Source organism: Sinohyriopsis cumingii, chromosome 1 (genome assembly GCF_028554795.1).
Source record: "Sinohyriopsis cumingii isolate HCF-2022 chromosome 1, ASM2855479v2, whole genome shotgun sequence".
NCBI lineage: Eukaryota > Metazoa > Mollusca > Bivalvia > Unionida > Unionidae > Sinohyriopsis > Sinohyriopsis cumingii.
Genome location: NC_142961.1, coordinates 176,629,480 through 176,651,333, shown reverse-complemented (window position 1 = coordinate 176,651,333; position 21,854 = coordinate 176,629,480). Strand labels below are relative to the sequence as shown.

The following is a 21,854-nucleotide window of genomic DNA, read 5'->3' as shown; positions in this document are numbered from 1 at the left end:
GATTGTGTACTTAAATTTAGAAGCTAAGGCCTGAACAAAAAAAACCATTTTAATTGTTATTGTTTGGAAATAATTTGTAGAAAGCAGTTTTGGTCCAGAAAGATGGTATATGTTTTCCTTACAATAATTAGAAGTACATGTACTGGTAAAATCCATCAACATCAAATTCTAAAAGTTAAAACTTGTCAATTCTCTTGTCCTGAAGTAATTTTATTTTGGAATCCTTGGTTAGTACTAACCTTGAAACTTTACCTGATCATTAGTTACCTTAAGCACCTTTACCTGATCTTTGAAGGAGAGTAGATTATTCACACAATGTCTACATGTACTGTTTTCTTAAATTACACATATCTCTCACAATCAGTCTCTCTCTCTCTTTCTCTCTCTCACACACACACACACACATGCATGCACATGCTCACATGTGCAAACCAACACATGCACACACACACACAGAAACAATGTTTATGCCAAGAAGAATACACATATTTTATAAACACCATTAGTTTATAGAAAAATGTAATTAAATTAATGTTTTTAGTGAAATGCAATTGAATAAATTTTTTAAATATTAAAGCAAAGTTTTGCATGAAGTCTTAACACTAATAGATTACCAAAAAGGCATACAGACCTGTCAAGACTAGAATGCTGCTTAGGAAGGTAGTCCAATATAAGCTCATTGTCAGATGAAGAAAAGACAGAATTTACTTTCTAATTTATAGAATCTACATCAGCAGCATCCCCCAATGTCCTCATCTAGCTGTACGAAACACGATAACAGAGCTTGAATAATAAATGCAGCAACCAACTTGCAACATCAATTTCCAAATTGACTCATTAGAAATTTTCCTCCATTCACCTCTCTTATCCAGTTCTGTGATTGCTACATGGTAGCAGGCTGGAGTTGCTCTTAGTGATTACTCAAAGCCAGATGTAGTATCACTTCCAGGGGGTTCAAAGGAGGGGGTGGGTAGTTTAAAAATAGCTAGTACTTATCCCAGACTTTTTTCAGCTGTAATCTAACAATATGAGAATGCTGGTGTTTTAAGCTAATTTGATTCTACATCTTTATCACAGCTTTAATCACAGAAAGAGTTTAAGTGCTAACTGCGCAGACCCAGATTTGCTGTCACATAATGTGATGATAGATCTGGGTGTATGCATTTTGCTGGGAGTACTCAGTAGAACTAACAGCAGAAACCCTGATCTGCTGGTGCATTATTTTACAGCATTATGCAGTTGGATTCTATTTAATAACAAGTATACATGGTTACCCATTTTCATCAGTTGTGGCACATTTTTGTCAGCACTCTTTGGCAACCAACAGATCCTTTCAACAATAATGTTACAGTAGACATATTAAGCTTGATATCCTATAGTTCCAGTGATTTCATACTGTAAAATAGTCACATACAAAATGCTCTGGTTAATTAGGGTCTATGTTGTTTGTTCTACTGATTACACCTTACAAACTGCATAGATTTGGATCTGCTGGCACATTATTCATGGCCAGATCTGGGTCTATGCAGTTTGCAGTTGGTTTTGATTTATAAGCAGTTGTTTATGTTATTTCAACATGGGGTGGGGTGGGTGGAAGCTGATTGAACTTGTAATTTTGAACCTTCAGATTCTTGTGATGTGTAGATTATTAGGTTTATTGGGGTTAATTCAATTTATTTATTACTAAAAAGCAGTTTGTAACTTTTGAATTGGTCTGTTAAGTTTTTGAAGAACACTTATCATTGCTTTAACAGTTCAAGAGTCTGAACTCTGTAGTAAATACCTTTCAACTACTACAGTAGGTTTTAACTGAGTAAAAATAAAATTGGTCTAGTAAAGCCAAACTTCATTTGATTAAGTTAACTGTTTAATACAAAATATTACTATGACAGGTTCATTGTAAAGAAGATTATTCAAAATCATTCTGTTTATACAGATGAACCTGGCAGCTATTAACTGCTCTGACATCTCACTAGGATATTGTAATGAAATTAAAGCTTATTGTGTAAATATTTACATATGAATACATCACAAATGAGCTAACTGTTATAAGGCTAAATTTAGTTATTTAAGGTGGTTTGGTATTTATAAAGGTTTTAGAAGAGAAGATTCATTTGTATATAATTCTCTACATTCTTTTTATACATTTAATAACTGCATGTCTATAATAAAGGAGTTCATCTTTAATCACAGTTAAATTTAGTGGCTGTGATTCCTGTTAAATATAGTGCTATCTTTAGCTACTCAGTCCCAATCACTCCTAGCGCACATACACACAATTGTTAAATTTATGAAAAGAATGTAGATAATTATATACAAATGTAACTTCTCTTCCAAAACCTATATAAATACAATACTACCTTAAATTAACAAATTTTGCCCTTTAACTTAAATTTTTTTTTGCCCTTTAATACAAATATTGACTTGGTATATGTTATGTACAGATGACAAAAACTGCCTGGATGTCCTAGTCCACATTCCCAGAGCTCTGACAGACAAAAGGTACAGGTGGGACAGAGATGATTACACAATTTCTTCCAGGTGGATCAAAATCAAATTGATCAGCAATCCACATTGGGATCACAAATAAATCATAATTGATTGACAGTTGTTAATATCAATTGGTACTGTTTGAGTGAAATTGACAAGACTATATAGGGTCATTTCGTTTTTCTGGCCATACCCTCACAGTCCCTGTATAACATTGATTTATGGTGTCTTGCAATGGTGACTGCTTAAGTCATAATATGAAAAATAATGTCCCTAAGTTTAGTGAGTCTCAGTTGTTCAGTTGGTAGAGCTTTAGACTTGTAATACAAAGTTTGCATGTTCAATGCCCACAATACTTAGCCCAGATTGTCCTTGGAAAGGTACAAAGCAGTAGGCATGAGACAAACCACAAAGTTTTAAAAGTATCTTTTAAAAATAAACAATCTCACTTGTTGCATGGCATTGTTGTGTCATGCTGCCATTTAGTTGACAGAGTTTGTTCTAAATTAAATGAAATCCTTGAACACATAAAAAGGGTAGCCTACCGGATATACACTGGCTAAATTAAATTAACAATCATGCAATATAAAATGTATGGCCTCATAAAGTTAGATCCATAAGCTTATAAGTAAGCACATCACAATCAAAGTAGATACAGAAATATTAGACTAACACCATCCCAAATAGTTGGTTAGTCAGCGCATTTTGTTAATAATCATATGCTCACTTATAAGTCAAATAGCAAACTGTGCATAGTGCACTAGTAGCTTTGTGACTGTGCAGATTTTTTAAAGGTGTAAATCAGTTGAACAAACATCAAAAGACTTATGCAGTTGGGTTCGACTTACAAGCAAATATATACTGCATTTAATGGTAAGTGAAATTAGTGAAGACAGAAACAGTACTTGTTATGAGTCAGATTCAAACAAAGTGCACATGTATATGACATAGTCACCACTTTTAAAACAGAAATTTAAAAATTACTACAGTGGAAGTGGATTTACTTTTTATGATTGGAACAAAATGAAACAAAACTGGTTAAGATAGGGAAGTGAAATTTGTGATCAAGCAGTATATAATTGAAACTGGTGAGCAGCCATATGTATGGTAATTTTAAAATCGGTGTCCACACATAAAGTTGTTACAACAGCAAAATTAAGAGCATTAATTAAGAGGTACAATAATGTACAAAGTTAATATACAAAGTTAATATACAAAGTTAATATACAAAGTTAAGTAAAATTAAGTTGTGTGATGGCACCTGCTGGCTTCCTGCTTGATTTATCTTAGTGACATTAAGTAAACATATAAGAACATAAATATACTCATGCTTATTTAACTTTATGAGAATAATATTATAATATGTGCTGGTGAACTGAATTGTTTTAAAGAATAAAGAAATTATTGTGAATTTGTATGATTGATAGAATAACTGAAATTCATCAGCCTCGGCTACTATAGACTGATTTTGACAGATCACCCACAAGAGAGTCAGCAACATATAATGATGTGGCAGTGTAATTATAGAAAAAAAATCAATGTCACTAATCAGCTGGTCAAAAGAGAATTCCCATTTTCATAAGGGAATTCCCATTTTCGTATCAGTGATCATGTGGACAGTTTATTGTTCACAGAGTTGGCATCTATCAGTTGTTGCATGCATTCTGTAGGAGGAGGACACTCACCAGGCCTGATTAGGATCATAAAACTTGCAGAGCACAAATCTGAAGTTCTCTCCTCATTCTCTGACATGGAAAAATGATGTTTGAAAAGTATTTCCCTTAGAACTGTGTGCACAAAATTGAGTTATAAACTTGATAATCAAACATTATGATGTCATTATTTTTGAAGTCATCTACAAAAGTAAAATGCATATTAAGGTTTGATTTAATTTTGTCAAACTTGTTGTATACCTACATGCATTCATGCACATGAAAAACCATATTATCACATAGTTGGTAGACTTTACATTTAATGCATGCAGTTTAATAGTTTTGATATGTCAACATGTTAACATATCACTTCATGTGAATATGATTGGTCCAAATAAACCCATCATCAGTTGTAGAAAATACAGATTAGTCTCATGACATCATGTACATCAAAATTCTATAAATCCAACTTTAATAACTCTACCAATTAAAGTGACTGTTTGCTTCATTGTCACAAAAAGCAAGAGTTGAGTAAAGAGATTGAAAAAAATGATTTAAAATTGTATTGATGGCATATTATTTGAGATTTGACATAGACACATGACCTTTGTCCTTAATTTTGTGTACTACAGCCATTTTCTTTATCATAATTATATGAATGGGATTTGTGCATTATCATTATAAAACCAGTCTGTTCCACCTGGAGGAAAGAGATGGCATCCAGCTTTACTGCAGTAATGCCTCTTATCCTTCACAAATGATTGTGTGAGGGTACCATTTTCTTATAGCTTTATCTCCTGATACACTGTATAATTTGTCTTTTATACTGATAATAGTACATTTTTGCTTGAAATTTGGTATGGCTATGACCTTATCTCCCTTCCTTGATGGCCTTCAGACAGTAATCCTTCTCTAGCTGAAAGCTCCTTATCAGTGATGATTAATACACACAAGTGAAACCATGCACCTATGGTAACATATAAGTTATTTGCAGTTTGAAAAAACAAACTGTCAAATTAACAGAACTGACATATTTACTGCAAATTTCTAGACTTTTTGTAATTTTATCTGATACATGAAAGGAATGATAATACTACTTTTGTCTAATACCAGCTGAGCTAGCAAATCCGTTCCTTGTAGAATTCTGACCAAATAAATTTAGGTGAAATGTTTTACTTTTGGGTTAAAAAATAGAACTGTTCTGAGAATATTTCAAATAAGGTTCATCCAAATATAAGAAAAAGTTCCATGTTTCTGATATAGAAAAGAATTTACCAACTCGTTATCGAGACGTGTATAGTCTGTTTTCTTGTACATCTCGGGCATTGTTGATTTCTGATATCAGGAGCTATTCTTGGTTCCCATATCTAGTTATTGGAGAGGATAGACAAGAAATAGTTTGTTATTTCTGGATATTGTTTTATAAATCAAGACAGATGTCTGACATTAAAAATTATTTTTAAGTGAAATGTTTGGTAATCATGATCTTTTGATACTCTTCTCAAAAACTATACTCAATGGACCATTTTGTCCTTTATTGATAGGTGTTCTTTATGGGTTCACTATATAAAGGTAATGAAGAAAACTATTATTTTCTGGTATAAATGTTTTCCTAAAGTACCTTCATATGAAAGTGTTTTCAGAGGTTTGTTTTAATGTATATGGCATGTTGCACATATAGAATTTTTAACAGACTCAGCTGAGAGAGCATAAACTAAGTTCTTTATAGACTCAGCTGAGAGAGCATAGACTAAGTCCTTTATAGACTCAGCTGAGAGAGCATAGCCTAAGTCCTTTATAGACTCAGCTGAGAGAGCATAGACTAAGTTCTTGATAGACTCATCTCAGAGGGCATAGGCTAAATTTTCTTATAGGGTAGAATAATAATAATAATAATAATAATAATAATAATGATGCTTTATTTATAGAGTGTGACTCATTAGTCATGGACTATTCTTTCTTGAGGCCCTCTATAAGAATCAGTAGTTGGTGCATTTTTCTTTGCTCATTAATTAGGCAGGTTTACATTGTCAGATTACTCTGTTATCTTGATTTGCAGCTATGGAATGCAGCTGCATAGAATAATATGTTGACAGCCATTGGTGTACTGTTACTGTTTGCTGGCTTGATAAAGTATGCAAGGAAATCTGGATGTACACTGATATGCAAGCTAGAATACATAAGTAATGATGCATTTTTCTTTGCACATTAATTAAATCTAAATAGACGCTGTGAGGCTGCCATTTTTATTTGACTTTACAGTGGTTGAATGTTGTTATATAGCACACAGCTAGCCAACACTATTTATGAGAGCCATACAAGTTAATACAATTATAAGTGAGGGAGTCATATATTGAGGTATTATAGGGAGATATTTTCCAAACAATACCATGTCAATATTAATGCATTCAAACAAAAAAATAGGGTATAGAATGATAAGAAAGCACATTGTAATTAGCTGTCTTTAGCCAAGCATTGAAATTAAGTGAAAGCAACTATGTAGCCCCAGTAACACTGAATTCAATGGGATCAAAAATCATGTCTACGTTATTGGAGGGTCATTCTTGTTATTGCTTATATGGCTTCTTCCAGCAGGATGATTGCCTTAAAATAATATGATTATTAGCAAATCTGGGTGGGTTATCCCAAATTGTTGTCTCATATTGTTTCAGCAGAGCTTGTTGAATATGAGCTGCCCAGTTTAGACTGAATCCATACTATGGGAACTACTGCATAATATAAGTTCTGTGTGTTTTATTGGTGATTACACATGGTAATGGCATACCATCATGGTTTATGCTATTTAGTTTGTTCTGTTTTACAAGTGATTACTTTCGGCAATGAATAGAATGCTTTTTATCACACTGGCTAAGATAACTAGACTCCTTCATTTTCACATTTCTCATTTAAGTGTTCAGAGAATTGCTGACCAGATGAAAGCCTTATTCAGTGCTTTTTATAAAAAGTGTATAACACACTTGAATATTTTATAAACTCTTAAGCCACTCACATTTTCCAACTGTTTTTTTAACATTGGTAGAGCTGGCTAATTGAGAGACATGGGATCAGAAAACATAATTCTACCATATGTGCATGCATCCAGAAACCTTCTAGAAAATCTGTTTGACAGACATGGCATTGATGGTGTTAGCCCTTACTTTTTATCAAGAACTCTAATAATTGTCCCCAGATGTTAACATCAGCATATTGTGACACTCTGTCTTCATGCTTGTCTGTCCATAGCTGCAAAACTGCTGGCTGGAAATTGACAAAACTGCAATCATAATGTGTTCCCTTAATAACCTCTCTTAAAGGGGTTTAGTATTTTAAGTGGTTCAGATTTTTAGACCATTCCTAGGAGTACCAGAAAGAGAATTCAGAGATCAGTTATAAACAAATTGCTTTTACAGTGATATTTTCAAATATTTCTTTTTACCAAACTTTATCCATGAAGTAATGACAGCAAGACATGTAACAGATTTTGTGGTTTCGTGTCATGGTTTAAAGATGGGGATTGAGGCAAGAATATTAATAACTAGGTTTGTGTTTGTAAAATATATATGCCTCCACAGAAGACAGTGTGTGTGTGTGTGTGTGTGCTTGCGTGCGTGCGTGCATGCGTGCGATTTGGATTTTTAATGTAGCTTTAAGTTTTTCAGTCATATCACTATGATGTCTACAGTGTGGCAGTTTATAGTGATGTCTAGCACTGGAGCATCATGTTGCAGACATGTAGCATGATGTCCCATCCAGTCACATTATCCTGATGCCAGGCCAACCGTTCCTAACGCTAACATCTTAATGCTGAGTGCCAAGCGAGGCAGCTGTTAGTACCATTTTTGTAAGTCTTTGGTATGACTCGGCTGGGGATCAAACCCATGACCTCCTGCATCTGAGGTGGATGCTCTAACCACTAGGCCACTGGAACGGTTGCACAGAAGACAAAGTCCAAGTCCACAAATTTTGGAAATTGTATGCAGATTTGAAAAATCACTATAATGACATAAAAATCTAATCAGACCATCTTATTATGCATTCAGACATGCATACCAAATTTCACTGGACTATCATAAGTGGTTTTTATATGCCCACCATAAGGTGGCACTTGTCATGTTATGACATTGTTCATTGATCTGTTCGTTGCTTCCCAGTTTTGCTTCTGCACAATAACTGAAACATTCCACAATCAACCATTAATAGACTTTGAGTGGTTTGCATTTTGGATAGAATAGAACAATGTTGATTTTGGGCCTAAAGTTCAAACGACAGGGTTATTGTGACTCAAAGAAAAAAAATTGGTTCAGCACAATGACATTAGTTCTACATTAAAGACCTGGACTAAATTTTGTTGATGGCTTGAACTTAGGGTAAGGAAGAAGCCTATTGATTTAGGGTTTTAAAAAATGTCAAAGGTTTGGACCACTAAGACTAAAGAAGAAAATCTTTTCTGGACAGTAAGTTTTGTTCCACATCAGACCTAAATTAAATTTTGTGAGTGGCTTGCACTTGCAATAGGGAAGAAACCTATTGATTTCAGTTTAAAAGGTCAAAGGTCAAGGTCACTGGCTGAAAAAGAAGAAAATTTGTTTCTGCAACATCACTTTTTTTTTTACATGACACACCTGAACTAAGCTTTGTGGGTGGCATGCACTTTGTGTAAGGTACAAGCCTATTGATCACCAGGTCAAAAATGTAAAGGTCTGGTCAGTGTAACTGAAAGAAGAATAATGGTATTTATATGATAACATTACTTGTTGACCAGAGTTTGTGGAGGGCTATTACTTCAGGGTTAAGGAAGAGGACAATTGATTTTGAGGTCAAAAGGTAATGGCTAAGGTTATTGTGCCTCAAAGAAATAATGGGATTTGCACAATGTTTCTTCTATAGTATATTTGACCAAACTTTTTGAATGGTTTGCACTTAAAGTAATAAAGAAACCTGTTTAGTTTGACAACAACAGTAGAAGGTCAGTGTGAGTTTAATATAAAAAAAAATATAATTTGTGCATGGTAGGTTTAGCTCAAGTCCAAAGGTCAGGATCATTGAGACTTGTTGATACCATGCGCTATAGAGGATGGTTCAAAATGAGATAGATCTATAATTTGTCATTATCAGTATTCTTCTCTATTAGTAATGAAAAATTCAATGTTTGGTTTATAGTGTTTAGACCCTTTGCCCTTATCTTTCATTGGACAGTGAGAAAGGAAGAAGCTGGGTCAGGTTTCAGAAGGATGTTGCAGAAGTGAACCAAAGATATTATCTTGAGATGTTATGTGAGCCTTGGTTCTAAAGAAACTTTTGTATTTTGATTTGCTGTAGTTGATGTGGCAAATGTTATCCTGATGTTTAAATTCAATCTACTGTCATATGTCTGACTTTATCTTGTATAAATAGAACCTTTCATGATGAACAATTAGAAACTAACTGAAAAGAATAGCAAGATGAGATTCTTTTTAATCAAGTTTAATATTGTTTCATCCTTCATTTTAAATAGGCATGATTGATAATGGATTTATGAAACTAGACTCTATGTAAACAACACATTTAGTTTTCTCCATTTTATTACAGTGCTGTGTACAAGAAAAAAGCCAAAATGTATCAGAAGTCGGTGTGAAATATCACCTACAAAAAGGCTACCATATATACACACTTATAAGTCAAGTCAAACTGCAGACAACAAAGATCCTGATCTGCTGTAGCATAATGCACCTGCAGATTAGGGTCTGTACTGTTTGTTCTATTGATTACTCCTAAGAAACAGCACAGACCCAGATCTACTAGCACATTATGCAATGGCAGATCTAGGTGCTGTGCATTTTCCAGTTGGACTTGTATGCAAGTATAGACAGTATTCATTTCTATAATTTTTATGAGAGGATTTAAAAATACATATGATACAAATCCAGGCAGGGTGACCTAAAGCTTATCAGTTTCATTATACATTTCTCAGACACTGCTCGGTAGTATGTTGGGGGTGGGGTGGGTGGGTAATTTAAAGCCGAATCTGCCGGAGTAAAATCACAGTAATAGTGAAAGTCATGACTGTCAGATGGCGCTGCAGATGACTGAGAAATAACTTGCCAGTTTTTATCTAGATGCACGTGTGTCTTAAAGTTTACAAATTTCAGAACATTATTAGATTATGAATGCAGACAAATGTTTATTACCTTCAGGACACAGGGTACTGATTGTATGGAAAAATGGGAACCAGTCTGGAAATGGGTGAACATAAAATAGAGTATATATGGGTCTAGGTGGCCAGGATTGGTTAATAGTCTTAGCTGTTTTTTTAGGAAAAAGAATCTTTTGAGAGCTTATCCTAGTTGCAAATGAAAAAAATAGAGACATTGTTTTATTGATGGAAGTTCAGTCCTTTAACAGTCTTGAGTTTGGAACACTTATTACTGAAATCAGCACCTGACTCTTTGATGCAGAATTGAAAGTACATATTTCAAACACATGCAGGTCCAGAAAATGCCACAGCTCATATCCTTTCCTCAACACAGAAGCTGTCATCCAGGTTTCATCTATGCTGATAAATATTGGTTTGATCATGAGCACTCAGAAATTTAATGTTATTGAATTTTTAATATCATGGTGTTTGTGTAGGTTTACTATGGGAACTGAATTAGTACCGTGAGTCCTTCAGTGAATGGAAGAAAATAAGTCTAACACCATAAAATTGTGATTAGGTCTGGCTTGATATTCTGAAACTTTTTCTAAGCATGGAAATCTGGCTTAGGCTCAAAGTAATCAAAAACAAGTGAACTAAAGGTTTAAATCTAAAAAAAATAGCAACAAACATTTTAATATTATGTAACTTTTTATTTATAATCATTTCATTTCCAGGAACTTTGTAAATCTGAGTGATGTACATTAATGTTAAATCTATCTAAATGCATGTATGTCTTAGAATGTAGACTTTGGAATTTCTGCTTGAGCTTGTCATGAGGTTCAAGATGAATGGGTACTGGAACAGTCATTGAAGAGATGAAGACTAGTTTACAAAATAACACACACACACACATACACACACACACATACACACACACACATGCAGACACACACACACACACACACACACACTACTGCTACTCAAATGATAAACTGCATTTTAAATGAAGTCTTGAGAAGTTGTTCTACGTGTGATTTCCAGATTTATCTGCTTTTATAATGGAAAGACTGCAAGTTGCCAATTTACCAATACACATTTTTCCCCAGATAACAAACACAAATTAAAATGTTATTATGGTAACCTTAGATGTATATGAAAGTGATCTGTTCACTTTGACAGATGTGAAGCAGATCTGTTCATGCTGGCAGGTATGAAACCGATCTGTTCACTTTGACAGATATGAGACTGGTCTGTTCACTTTGACAAATGTGAAACTGATCTGTTCACTTTGACAGGTATGAAACTGATCTGTTCACTTTGACAGGTATGAAACTGATCTGTTGTCTTTGACAGGTATGAAACTGGTCTGTTCACTTTGACAGATGTGAAACTGATCTGTTCTTGTTGACATGTATGAAACTGATCTGTTCTCTTTGACATGTATGAGACTGATCTGTTCACTTAATGAATATGAAATTCTGAGACAATGCTGATGACATGAAATTATTAAAAGCTATGCTACTGGTATTCATGGGGCCCCGAGTGGCTGAGTGGTCTAAAGCGCTCTCCATTACAGATCAATGCCATCTCACCACTGTCTGTGTGGGTTCGAGTCTCAGATTTGGCTAATGTGGGTATGTGAGAAAGCTTGCCAGTAGCTTCTCATGGGTTGGTGGTTCTTTCCGAGGTTTTCCCGGGTTCTTCCTCCACCATTAATACTGGCCGCCATGTATAGCCTATCGTGTGCTGAAAAATGGCATTAATCTCTACAACTACCACTACTACTGGTATTCACACAAAACAAATAAAGTCATAAATTGATGAAATTGTACTGTTCACAATGCAGAGATGAATTTATGAAATTGTACTGGTCATAAAATAGATATCAACTTTGAAGTTATGATACCATGTTGTTTATATGATAAACGCGAATCACTTTATTGCACTGTAACAGGGTGTAACACAAGGAATGATCTCGTATACAATATTCCTTCCAGTCTGCTGAAGAGCATACTCAATCTCACATTCACACAATGCTGAAGTATGATGGAGTGACCTCAGATGCTAATCCAGGTCACACATGAGTTCATATGACCAACACCAAGGTTTCAATATTATTACTGGTACAAGCCCAGAAAATCAGCTGGAACTAAATGAAACTGAACCATGTAGTACATAGTCTGTTTTAGTACAAACACTGCTATAGGCATAATTTATATGTACATAGAAAAGACCTGGCTAAATACAAACCTGTTGTGCATTTAGAACAACTGTATGGAATTGCAATATGATAACTAAGTTTATTAATGAATCTTTTTACAACAAAAATAATCACACATAATTATAAAAAAACCTTAGAAACAAAAAATACATTTTATTAAAATAGAATAAAGGTTTTTTTTATATCAGTAAAGTAATATTTCTTATTGATATTTTTTATTGAAATATCAGTGATATTGCAATCACAAAATATCACCATATTTTCAGAAATTTTGGCAAAATCTCCATGAAATTTCAATCACAAACTCTCATTTATATTTTCATACATTTTGGCAGCAACAGCAAAATATGAATCACAAAATTTCACCAATTTTTAAGAAATTTTGGCAAAATCTCTGAAATTTCACTGAAATTTGGCAAAATACCATAATTTTGGTGAAAAAAGGACATTTGAGTGAATGTCGCTGAATTTTCACTGTGATTGTACTGAAATTTCAGTCACATTCTCACTAGGGTATGATTTTTGTGGAGCATATTTTAATAGGAAGCAAAAATACATATTTCTCAAAGTAAACATCAGATGAAGTTCAAAATCCACCTTGCACCAAATTTCCAAAGATTCATCTATGCTTGTTGTTCTTTTGATAAAATTATGCCAAACATTTCTACTAAAATCAGTGAGTCCAAATTCTGTCTTACAGTAAGAAAATGAACTGGACAATCAGGACTTTTCCATCTAACAATTATCCTTTAGGAGGAATGTAAGAAATAGTACACTTAACTATTAGATGGATTCAGTCTGTCACCTTAACGCCTGGCATCCATTTGAAATATGGGTTACACATTGATTCCACCTAAAATCCAGGCGAAATCTGCCTAAATTTTTTTAAAGGGTGGAACCCTTCTCATTGTTTACACTATGCAACACATGTAGCTCAAGCCTGCTTGTCAGTTTAGATTAAAATATGACTGTAACCAGAAATGGTTGGTTGGTTGATGTTTTATGGCACAGCAACACAAGTAAGTCGGCTAACATGAAACAGACTATATTAAATTTTATATCATTTGTTTTACATTAAGTTTTTATGGTGAACATTACAGATCATTGAACATAGCCAACTACTCTATCAAACATCACAGAAAGAAAAGAATATATACGAATGCATACAATTATTACATACCGCTACAGCTGAGATTGCTGTCATAAAAGAGACAGCATCTTGACAAGGCAGCAAATAGCATGGCTACTGAGTAAATTATAACTCGATACCCTAGTATGCGGCAGGCACCATGGGCAGAAAACTTGAGCCAAGTGAGCTCCTATAACCAGCACTTTACATGTGTTACTGTAATCCATTCACCAGATGAGTAAAACTATGTGTGTCAAAATTGTCCAGCAGAACTAAATTATATGCCATGTGTAATGCTACATGCAACAACAGGACCCATACTGTATATAGATTATAATGCAATACAGTTGCAATCTTGTGTGCAGAATTCAGACAATTTTGTCATCCATTATAATTGTAATCCACGTTTCATTTGTACATGGCTTGAAGTTCTTCCCATGCATAACTTTTATACTGCTTGTGTTTGAAATCAGATCAGAGAGTTTAAATTCCTCCATGCAGAATGGAACACAGCTGATACGTGAAGAAAAAATGCTGTAAATTGAAAAATGATTAATTAAAAATGTGCAGTGTAACAAGATAACCAGGTGGGATTTTCAGATTGACAATAGAACACTTTTGACCATGATATAAATACAATGTTTAATAATGGATGACTTGCATGAGTAATTAATTATGAATATGTGCGTGTATATATAATCCAAATATTGGATTTAATTAACATAAGAACACACAGACTTAATGATGAAAAATACAAATAAATTAATTTAGCAATACAAAGACATGGGATGAATGGTTCACAACGATTTGACAATGAAACGATGGATATTGTTTACTCAGGTAGTAAACGATGTAAAATTTTACTCATGTAGTAAAATGCAGGTAGCGAAATTATGGTGGTGAAAAAGAGGGACAGATATACAACTTATCTTTACAGTCACGAAAGATACACTGGGTTTTACGAACCCCAAAATTAGCCCACAGCTAACAAATTACATGTACGGAGATACACTCCATCATCAGTACAATGTTTCAGCTCAATGGCTGCTACAGTTCAGCTTCACAGCTGCTACAGACTCTGGACACTCGGAACACTTCGAAACACTCAGAACACTTGGAACATTAGACCCTCCAGACACTCCGGACATTCGACATTAGACATTCTGGACACCCCGGACATTAGAGAGTAGACAGCTGACATTCTGGACACCCTGGACATTAGACCCTCCAGACACTCTGGACACTGGACATTATACATTCTGGTCACTTCAGACACAGACACTCTGGTCACTCCAGACACAGACGCAAACAGAGACACTATGGTCATTCCAGACACAGACACTCTGGTCACAGACATTAGACCCTCTGGTCACAGACACAGAGACACTCTGGTCACTGCAGACACAGACACTCTGATCACAGACAGAGACCCTCCAGTCATAGACATTAGACCCTCCGATCACAGACAGCTCTACCGCTGAAGATGTGCAAGTCCTTGAAGCAGACTGCCCAATGACAAGACTATTTCATATTGTAAAGAAATGTACATATGGTGAGGTATTTATGCACAGACAGTCTGTGCAATGAAGGCATTCGATTCGTCCCATCGAGAGCACTTCACACGTGCGGCATGGGATGAATTGAACTCACTATTTTTGAAATATGACACAATATACATAAATCACATGTATGCAAAAAACGAAACTTGAGTACATGTATTCGGTAAATAAAAGAGTTTAATTCCATGACATGCAGAACCATCTTGTATTGCAAAAATTGTATAGAAGTTAATTTCTCACTTGGTCAGTCTTCCTGTAAAGCTTTCTTGTGTTTGTGATATAAAAGAAACCACAAAAAAACAAGACAGTTGTATTTCATTGTAGGAATATAAAACCAATAGTATGTCACTAGAGGCACTTAACTGTCTTAAAGGTCAATAACCAGTTTCTCACTTGCACAATAATCTCTGCTTTGGTTTTGCATTTTATGGTATGGTAACACAAATAGCTTTTTTTGGGGGGTGGGGGGTGGGGGCCAAGGCATTTTCAGTAAAGTATGTTGCCCAAAGGCATACCATGATAGTCAACCTGACTTGATCTGATGATATGATTAAAACCAGCACCATTTTGGTCACTAGTCCAGCACACTAATGACTGTGTCACTTCAGCCTCCCATTTGTATTCAACATCCTATTATCAAGACATCACTGCCACATAATTTTCACTTGGAATTAATTATAGTTTAATTCCCATGCACCAAATACATATTACATCTATTATTTTATGATTACTGGCCACTGTTTTTACATGTGTATCTGCATCCTATTGTGAACGTCATGGACCCACGCCCCTGACATACTGTAATAGCATATATCAGTGTCCACATTGTTGATTCAAAATTATAGGTGGCACAAAAACCACAGACCCTGATTTTCCCTCACATAATGCCTTGGCAGGTTAGGTCTACATTATTGGTTCAAAATTATAAGTAAAACAAGCAGCATAGCCCCACGTGTGTCCTTACATAATGCCACAGCACATTAGAGTCTATGTTGTTAATTCAAAATAGGAACTGTGGTGACTCATCAGTTAGCATGCATACTCCTGACCAAAAGAGCATGGGTTCAAATTCTAATGTCAGATCATTCAGGGTCAGCTGCTGAGATGTATCCTTGGATAAGGCACTCTACTCCAACTGTCTAGGCACCAAATAACCTACTTTTGTTGCAATGCCATAAAGCACCATACCAAACAAAATAATAAAATAGTATCACTTGAACAAACTGCATAGACCTAGGTCTGCCATGACATAATGCCACAGCAGATAACAGTCTACATTGTTTAGTGAAAGTTATAAGTTGAATGCAAGCATAGACCCTGATCTGCTCTAACATAACATGACAGCAGACCAAGGTTTGCATTGTTCATTGAAGATTGTAAGGTGAACAGATAATGTGACAGCAAATCAGGGTCTATATTGTTCATTTGAAATTCTAAGTAGAACAAACAGCATAGACCCTGATCTGCAAGTCTGTTGTATGACAGGGTCTGTGCTGTTTGCAGTTAAATATTATTATACAGGATTTAATATGGTAATGCACTAACCATGCAGGAGGCTTGTCATAAAACAGAGTGACAGTGTGTGCCAATAACACTGCTTCTTTGGAATCCATGAATTCTCTTACCATCAAGAGAAATTTGAGTCTTGTTAAGTTTCTCCATCCTTTTTTGTCAGCAGGTTATTGATCATGGCACTCTCCCAGCCTGCTTTGTAGATTATCAGAAACTGACTGAATTGTAGCCAGTACTAATCTGATGTAAATGAAGATCTAATGGGATAGCCCATTATTCATCATCTAGGGTTTGTCATCAGGATGGCCCATTATCCATCATCTAGGGTTTGTCATCAGGATGGGCTGTTATCTATCATCTAATTATCCATTGTCTAGGGTTTGTCATCGGGATGTCCTGTTATCCATCATCTAGGGTTTGTCGTCGGAATGGCCTGTTGTCCAAGGTTTATACACACCCTCATCCAAAAGGTCTAGTTGGTCCTAAATAAAAATGGTACCTATCTTATGTTCAGTATGGTCACCATGGCAGCAATCTTGAAAATCTTGTTATCCATTCTCCTTCTGAATGGAAAGCCATATTGATGTGGAGTTTTCAGCAAAAGACTTATTATGCTGTCTAGTTAGTCCTAATAAAATGGTTCCACTTGGACATCCAGTATGGCCACCACAGTAACCATCTTGAAAATGATGCTTTTTGTTCAGAATGGATGATCATATCAACATGGGATTTTCACTTAAAAGACTTTTTATTTTGTCTAGTTGGTCTTAAATGAAAATAGTGTCAATCTTATGTCAAATATGGCTATGACATCAGCCATCATCAAAAACTTTCAACTACTCCTCCTGAATGGATAGTCATATCAGAAGGGTCATCACTGGAAGACTTCTTATGGTGTATAGTTGGTCATAAATAAATATTGTTCCTATCTGATATCCAATATCACTTTCATAGTGGCCATCAAGAAAATCAAGTCATTGACATAACTAGTTTCATTTTTATTCTGTTCTCTATTTTATTTGCAATTGTACCACAGAATATCTCACAACTTATATCAGTTCAGGGTTGAGAGGTGGACGGTCTTTGAAAACTGCATAGAACCTCATACATGAGGATCTAATCCAAAACTGGGTGTTTTTTGGGGGGGAGGTTGCTTGGAATTTTTTTCCAATCAGGATATTTTGTATTGTTTCATCTGAAGCTATAATTGATTTTTCAATTTATATGATAGAAAGGTTTAGTTGTTTTTTTATTTTTATAGAACACATAAAGAGTATATGCTGTCCAAAATATAAAAATAAAATCCCAGGCATCTTATCCCTCAAAAATTGAATAGGCAGTCCCTTACAAGACTGTTGGCATTTCTTTCTTGTAGGTAGCGCTCTACTGTTTCCTATTTTGCATAGGGTTAGAATTTTTAAAAAAATCATTTCCCCGGCTTTCCTCACTGGTTATACTGGCTATTTAAAAAAGACCTTGTATATCTTAGGTATAATTGAAAGAACCTTTACTTCCCTTTGTTTTGGTGTATGACTGATGGACGTAATATGGGTTATAGAGTATACAGCTTGGCCTTACTCCAGATGTGCATCTTTCAAAAAAGTGCTAGCTTCACTAGGTCATTTTCACTTCCTGAACTTCAGAGCTAAATTGTAGAGAAAAGAGCCGATAACGTTTTTTACATTTTATTTATTTGGTAATTCATTTATTGCACTTTCAGAAGCTGGTGTTGTCTAGTCTGGCAAAATTCATTTTCCCTATTTTAATAGCTGCTATGGATAGTGTGCTTTAGACTAATTCAGGCTGAATTTTTAGCACAAGGGAGCAGTCATTTTAGTTTGCAGTGTGCTTAGATCATGTACAATTTCCAAAAGTACAATATCCAAAGAAATATGATCCCCATTATATTAATGTTGCATAGAGGTATGCCAACATTCTCTCCATTATGCATGTTTCAGATGCAAACAACTTCACCTTGCTTACGTCACTCTCTCAAAAGTACATAATAACTGGTGAGCGCCCTCATAAAGAGAACATATGTATTATTATTGTATGATTTAATTTTGATTGTATGGCTGAAACATTTAAGTCACAAGCACCAAAACTGTCCTTTTGAATAATTCTCCTGTATTTCCCCCCACAGAACAGTATTTATGAGTGTCAGAGTCTCTAACAAGTCCAGCCCCTCCATGATAAAAAGTGAGCTTTTTTAAAAATGCAAATTTCATTTTGCAAACATAGCAACCAAAGTTATGCTGAATGACAGTAACATGCACTAGCCAGAATTATTTCTGAGATATCAACAATAAATTTTACAGTTTGAAAAGGGATGGAACAGATCAGGTTCATAAAGGTCAAAGTGTAAAATATTTGCCTATTGTTTAATATAGAAGAAGCGACTTTGCTTTCTCATCATTTATTTTCTTATTTTGTTGCAAATAAATGAAAAGAAACATTTTCACTATACATGTGTATATTTCTTTTACTTATTGCAACAGCTTTAAATTTAAGTTGACTCTGTTCCTATATTCTAAGACTTCTAATTTCCCCAAAATGAAGGTCACTACTCACACAAACATGCCTCATGGCAAATTATGTAAGCAATAGTAAAATGAGCATAATCAGCTTATTTTCATGCTTAACATCAATGTACCATTTTATTCAGATCATCATGCATAATGATATGAAAATAAAAAATAATTGCATACATTTTTGTATTTGTTTTAAGGTGATGCTCAACAGTTTAATATTTTGCATAGTGTTAGAATTTTAAAGAAAAATAATTTCCCTGGCTTTCCTCACTGGTTATACTGGCTATTTAAAAAATATGTTAATGTAGCATTGAGGTATACTAACATTCTCTCCATTATGCATTTTTAAATGCAAAGAACTTCTTACATACGTCACTCTCTCAAAAGTACATAATAACTAGTGAGCTCCCCCTTAGTTAATTATCTCTAATACAATATGATCTCTTGTGTTTTCTTTGATTTTTGTTCTCAAGTTTAGCCCACTGAGCAAATATCAGCTGGTTCATTAAAGCACACTCAAGATTGGAAGCAGCTCTTGTTTCAAAAGGTCAAAGATCAAGGCTACGTACAGTGGAACAGTGCAGGGAGTGATACTCATTTAAAAAGCATAACCATTTTTTTTTATTACAGAGAACCAAGCTTATCAGAGAAGAAGGCCCATGCAGATGCATGTGTAAAGCTAGAGGTGGCACAAAAACTTCTGGGTCAGTCCTACTGCATGCTGGTCCTAGGGCTTGGTATCAACACGCCACATCACATGGATCATGGAGAGTAAGTTGGTCACTTTGATTTTATGCTCATTCTTTCTTTATGATAAGAAAATTATAAAATGTTCTCTGATAGATAGAATTCTAATTCTTGCATTCCCACAATTATCGGATTGATGAAGTAATATTTTCCATCCATGATCAATTCATCGAAAATATATCTATGTTTATAATACATCTATATTTGGAAAAGCCATGCTTTTTAAAAATCTTTTGACTCAAGGGTTATGATCTAATAACCATCCATTAGTTCAAGAATCCCCTCCCCCATTATATCCTTTTTTTAAAATAGTGACATTTCTGTTACACTTTTATCCTCTTTGTAAGAAAATGGCTTTGAACTGACTGATTTCATAAATTTTGAGCATTTCTGCCTGAACTTTTTCCCCATAACAGAAGGTTCAGTTGCAGAAAAAGTGAGTAGCCATTCAGGTTCAATAACAAAACTAGTTAATGCATCAGTGATTTGCTTTTTTCCAGTTCTGATGTTTAGAAATTATTTCTATTTTTCTCCATAGTTTTAAGTTTTATTTTGGTTCACATAATAATAATAATAATAATAATAATAATAATAATAATAATAATAATAATATAATAATAATAATAATAATACTAATAAAAATGAAAGTAATACATTTAGAATGAGTATATGCTAATATCCCCTGTTACCTTCTGATATTACATTTACAATATTTATAGTATATACAGTGTGTATGGTGGCACTCAACAGTTTCATATTTTGCCAAGGGTTAAATTTTTTAAGAAATAGAATTTCCCAGGTTTTCCTAACTGTTTAAAATGGTTATTTAAAAAAATACCTTGTATATATTAGGTGTTATTAAAAGATTTTTTAATTCTCTTTATTTTTTTTATAAAATTGGTGTAATTTAGGTTATAGGTATGCAGCTTTGCCTTACTTCAGTTGTGCACATATTAAAAAAACTGCTAGCTCCACTTGGTCATTTTCACTTTCTGGACTTCATAAGTAAATTGTACAAAATAAGTGAATACCTTTTTGAGTTTTTATATATTTTGTAATTCATTCATTGCACTCTCAGAAATGGGTATTGCCTAGTCTGGTAAAATTAGTTTTTATTTTAATAACTGCTAAGATAGTGTAGTTTAGACTAATTCAGGCTTACTTTTGGAGGACATGGGGGCAGCCATCATGGTTAGCTGTGTGCATAAATCATGAACAATTTCGACATGCACAATATCCAACGAAATTTCAGCCACAGTACATGAAAGTAACAAAGAGGTATGGTAACATTCTCTCCATTGCGCACTAGCATAGGTATAAAGGATAATATAGACCCTGATCTGTATGTGCAATAATGGTTATGTGATGGCCAATCTGAGTCTGTGCCATAGACATGTTGATGTGCATTATCCATGAGCAAATTATGCCTGTTTTTATTCTGTAGATCCCGAGTCTCATCCACTTACAAAGACAGAGATATGTATGAGGTAAGTGCCAAGCATTATATGCTACTAATATGGAATAAAATGTGGTCAACTTCAGTCAATACCAGTGTTTTTCTGTTTAATTTTTATAATTTTTTAAGTAATAAACAAGATCTACTTTAAGTGCATAGGTTACCATTTTCGATTCAAAAAGTAATAACACTGTGTGCTTGATTTAATAGGAACAAAACAGTGTTTCAGTGACTCTGCTAGGTCAATATTTGACAATGAAACACTTTCTTTTTTCTCTGTGTCAAAGACTGGTTCTGTAATTTTCATTCAGTCCATAGTAGTATTCCAGAACTGTTTCCATTCTCAGTCTAAGAAGAATGACACTGCAAAAAAGGCAACTTAGAACATGCCCCATTCCTCGTGGGTTCCTCTGATCTTTGTAACACATAGGTGGGAAGTCGC

General features: G+C 34.5%; 2 protein-coding genes across 3 annotated transcripts in view; one reads left to right on the top strand and one right to left on the bottom strand.

Annotated features, from left to right (window-relative positions):
* LOC149808446 (limbic system-associated membrane protein-like) overlaps positions 1–904 on the bottom strand; it is a 37,954-nt gene extending 37,050 nt beyond the window's left edge. The window contains exon 1 of the mRNA XM_089977332.1: positions 632–904. Coding sequence (XP_089833458.1) covers positions 632–680 — 49 coding nt within the window. The 5' untranslated portion in view covers positions 681–904. The remainder of the gene's footprint in view (positions 1–631) is intronic.
* The window catches only part of LOC149808445 (protein phosphatase 1 regulatory subunit 36-like), a 141,494-nt gene that overhangs the window by 62,104 nt on the left and 57,536 nt on the right, over positions 1–21,854 (top strand). For both annotated transcript variants that reach the window (XM_089977321.1, XM_089977311.1), the window contains exons 7-8: positions 19,840–19,980; positions 21,401–21,443. In XM_089977321.1, coding sequence (XP_089833447.1) covers positions 19,840–19,980; positions 21,401–21,443 — 184 coding nt within the window. The remainder of the gene's footprint in view (positions 1–19,839; positions 19,981–21,400; positions 21,444–21,854) is intronic.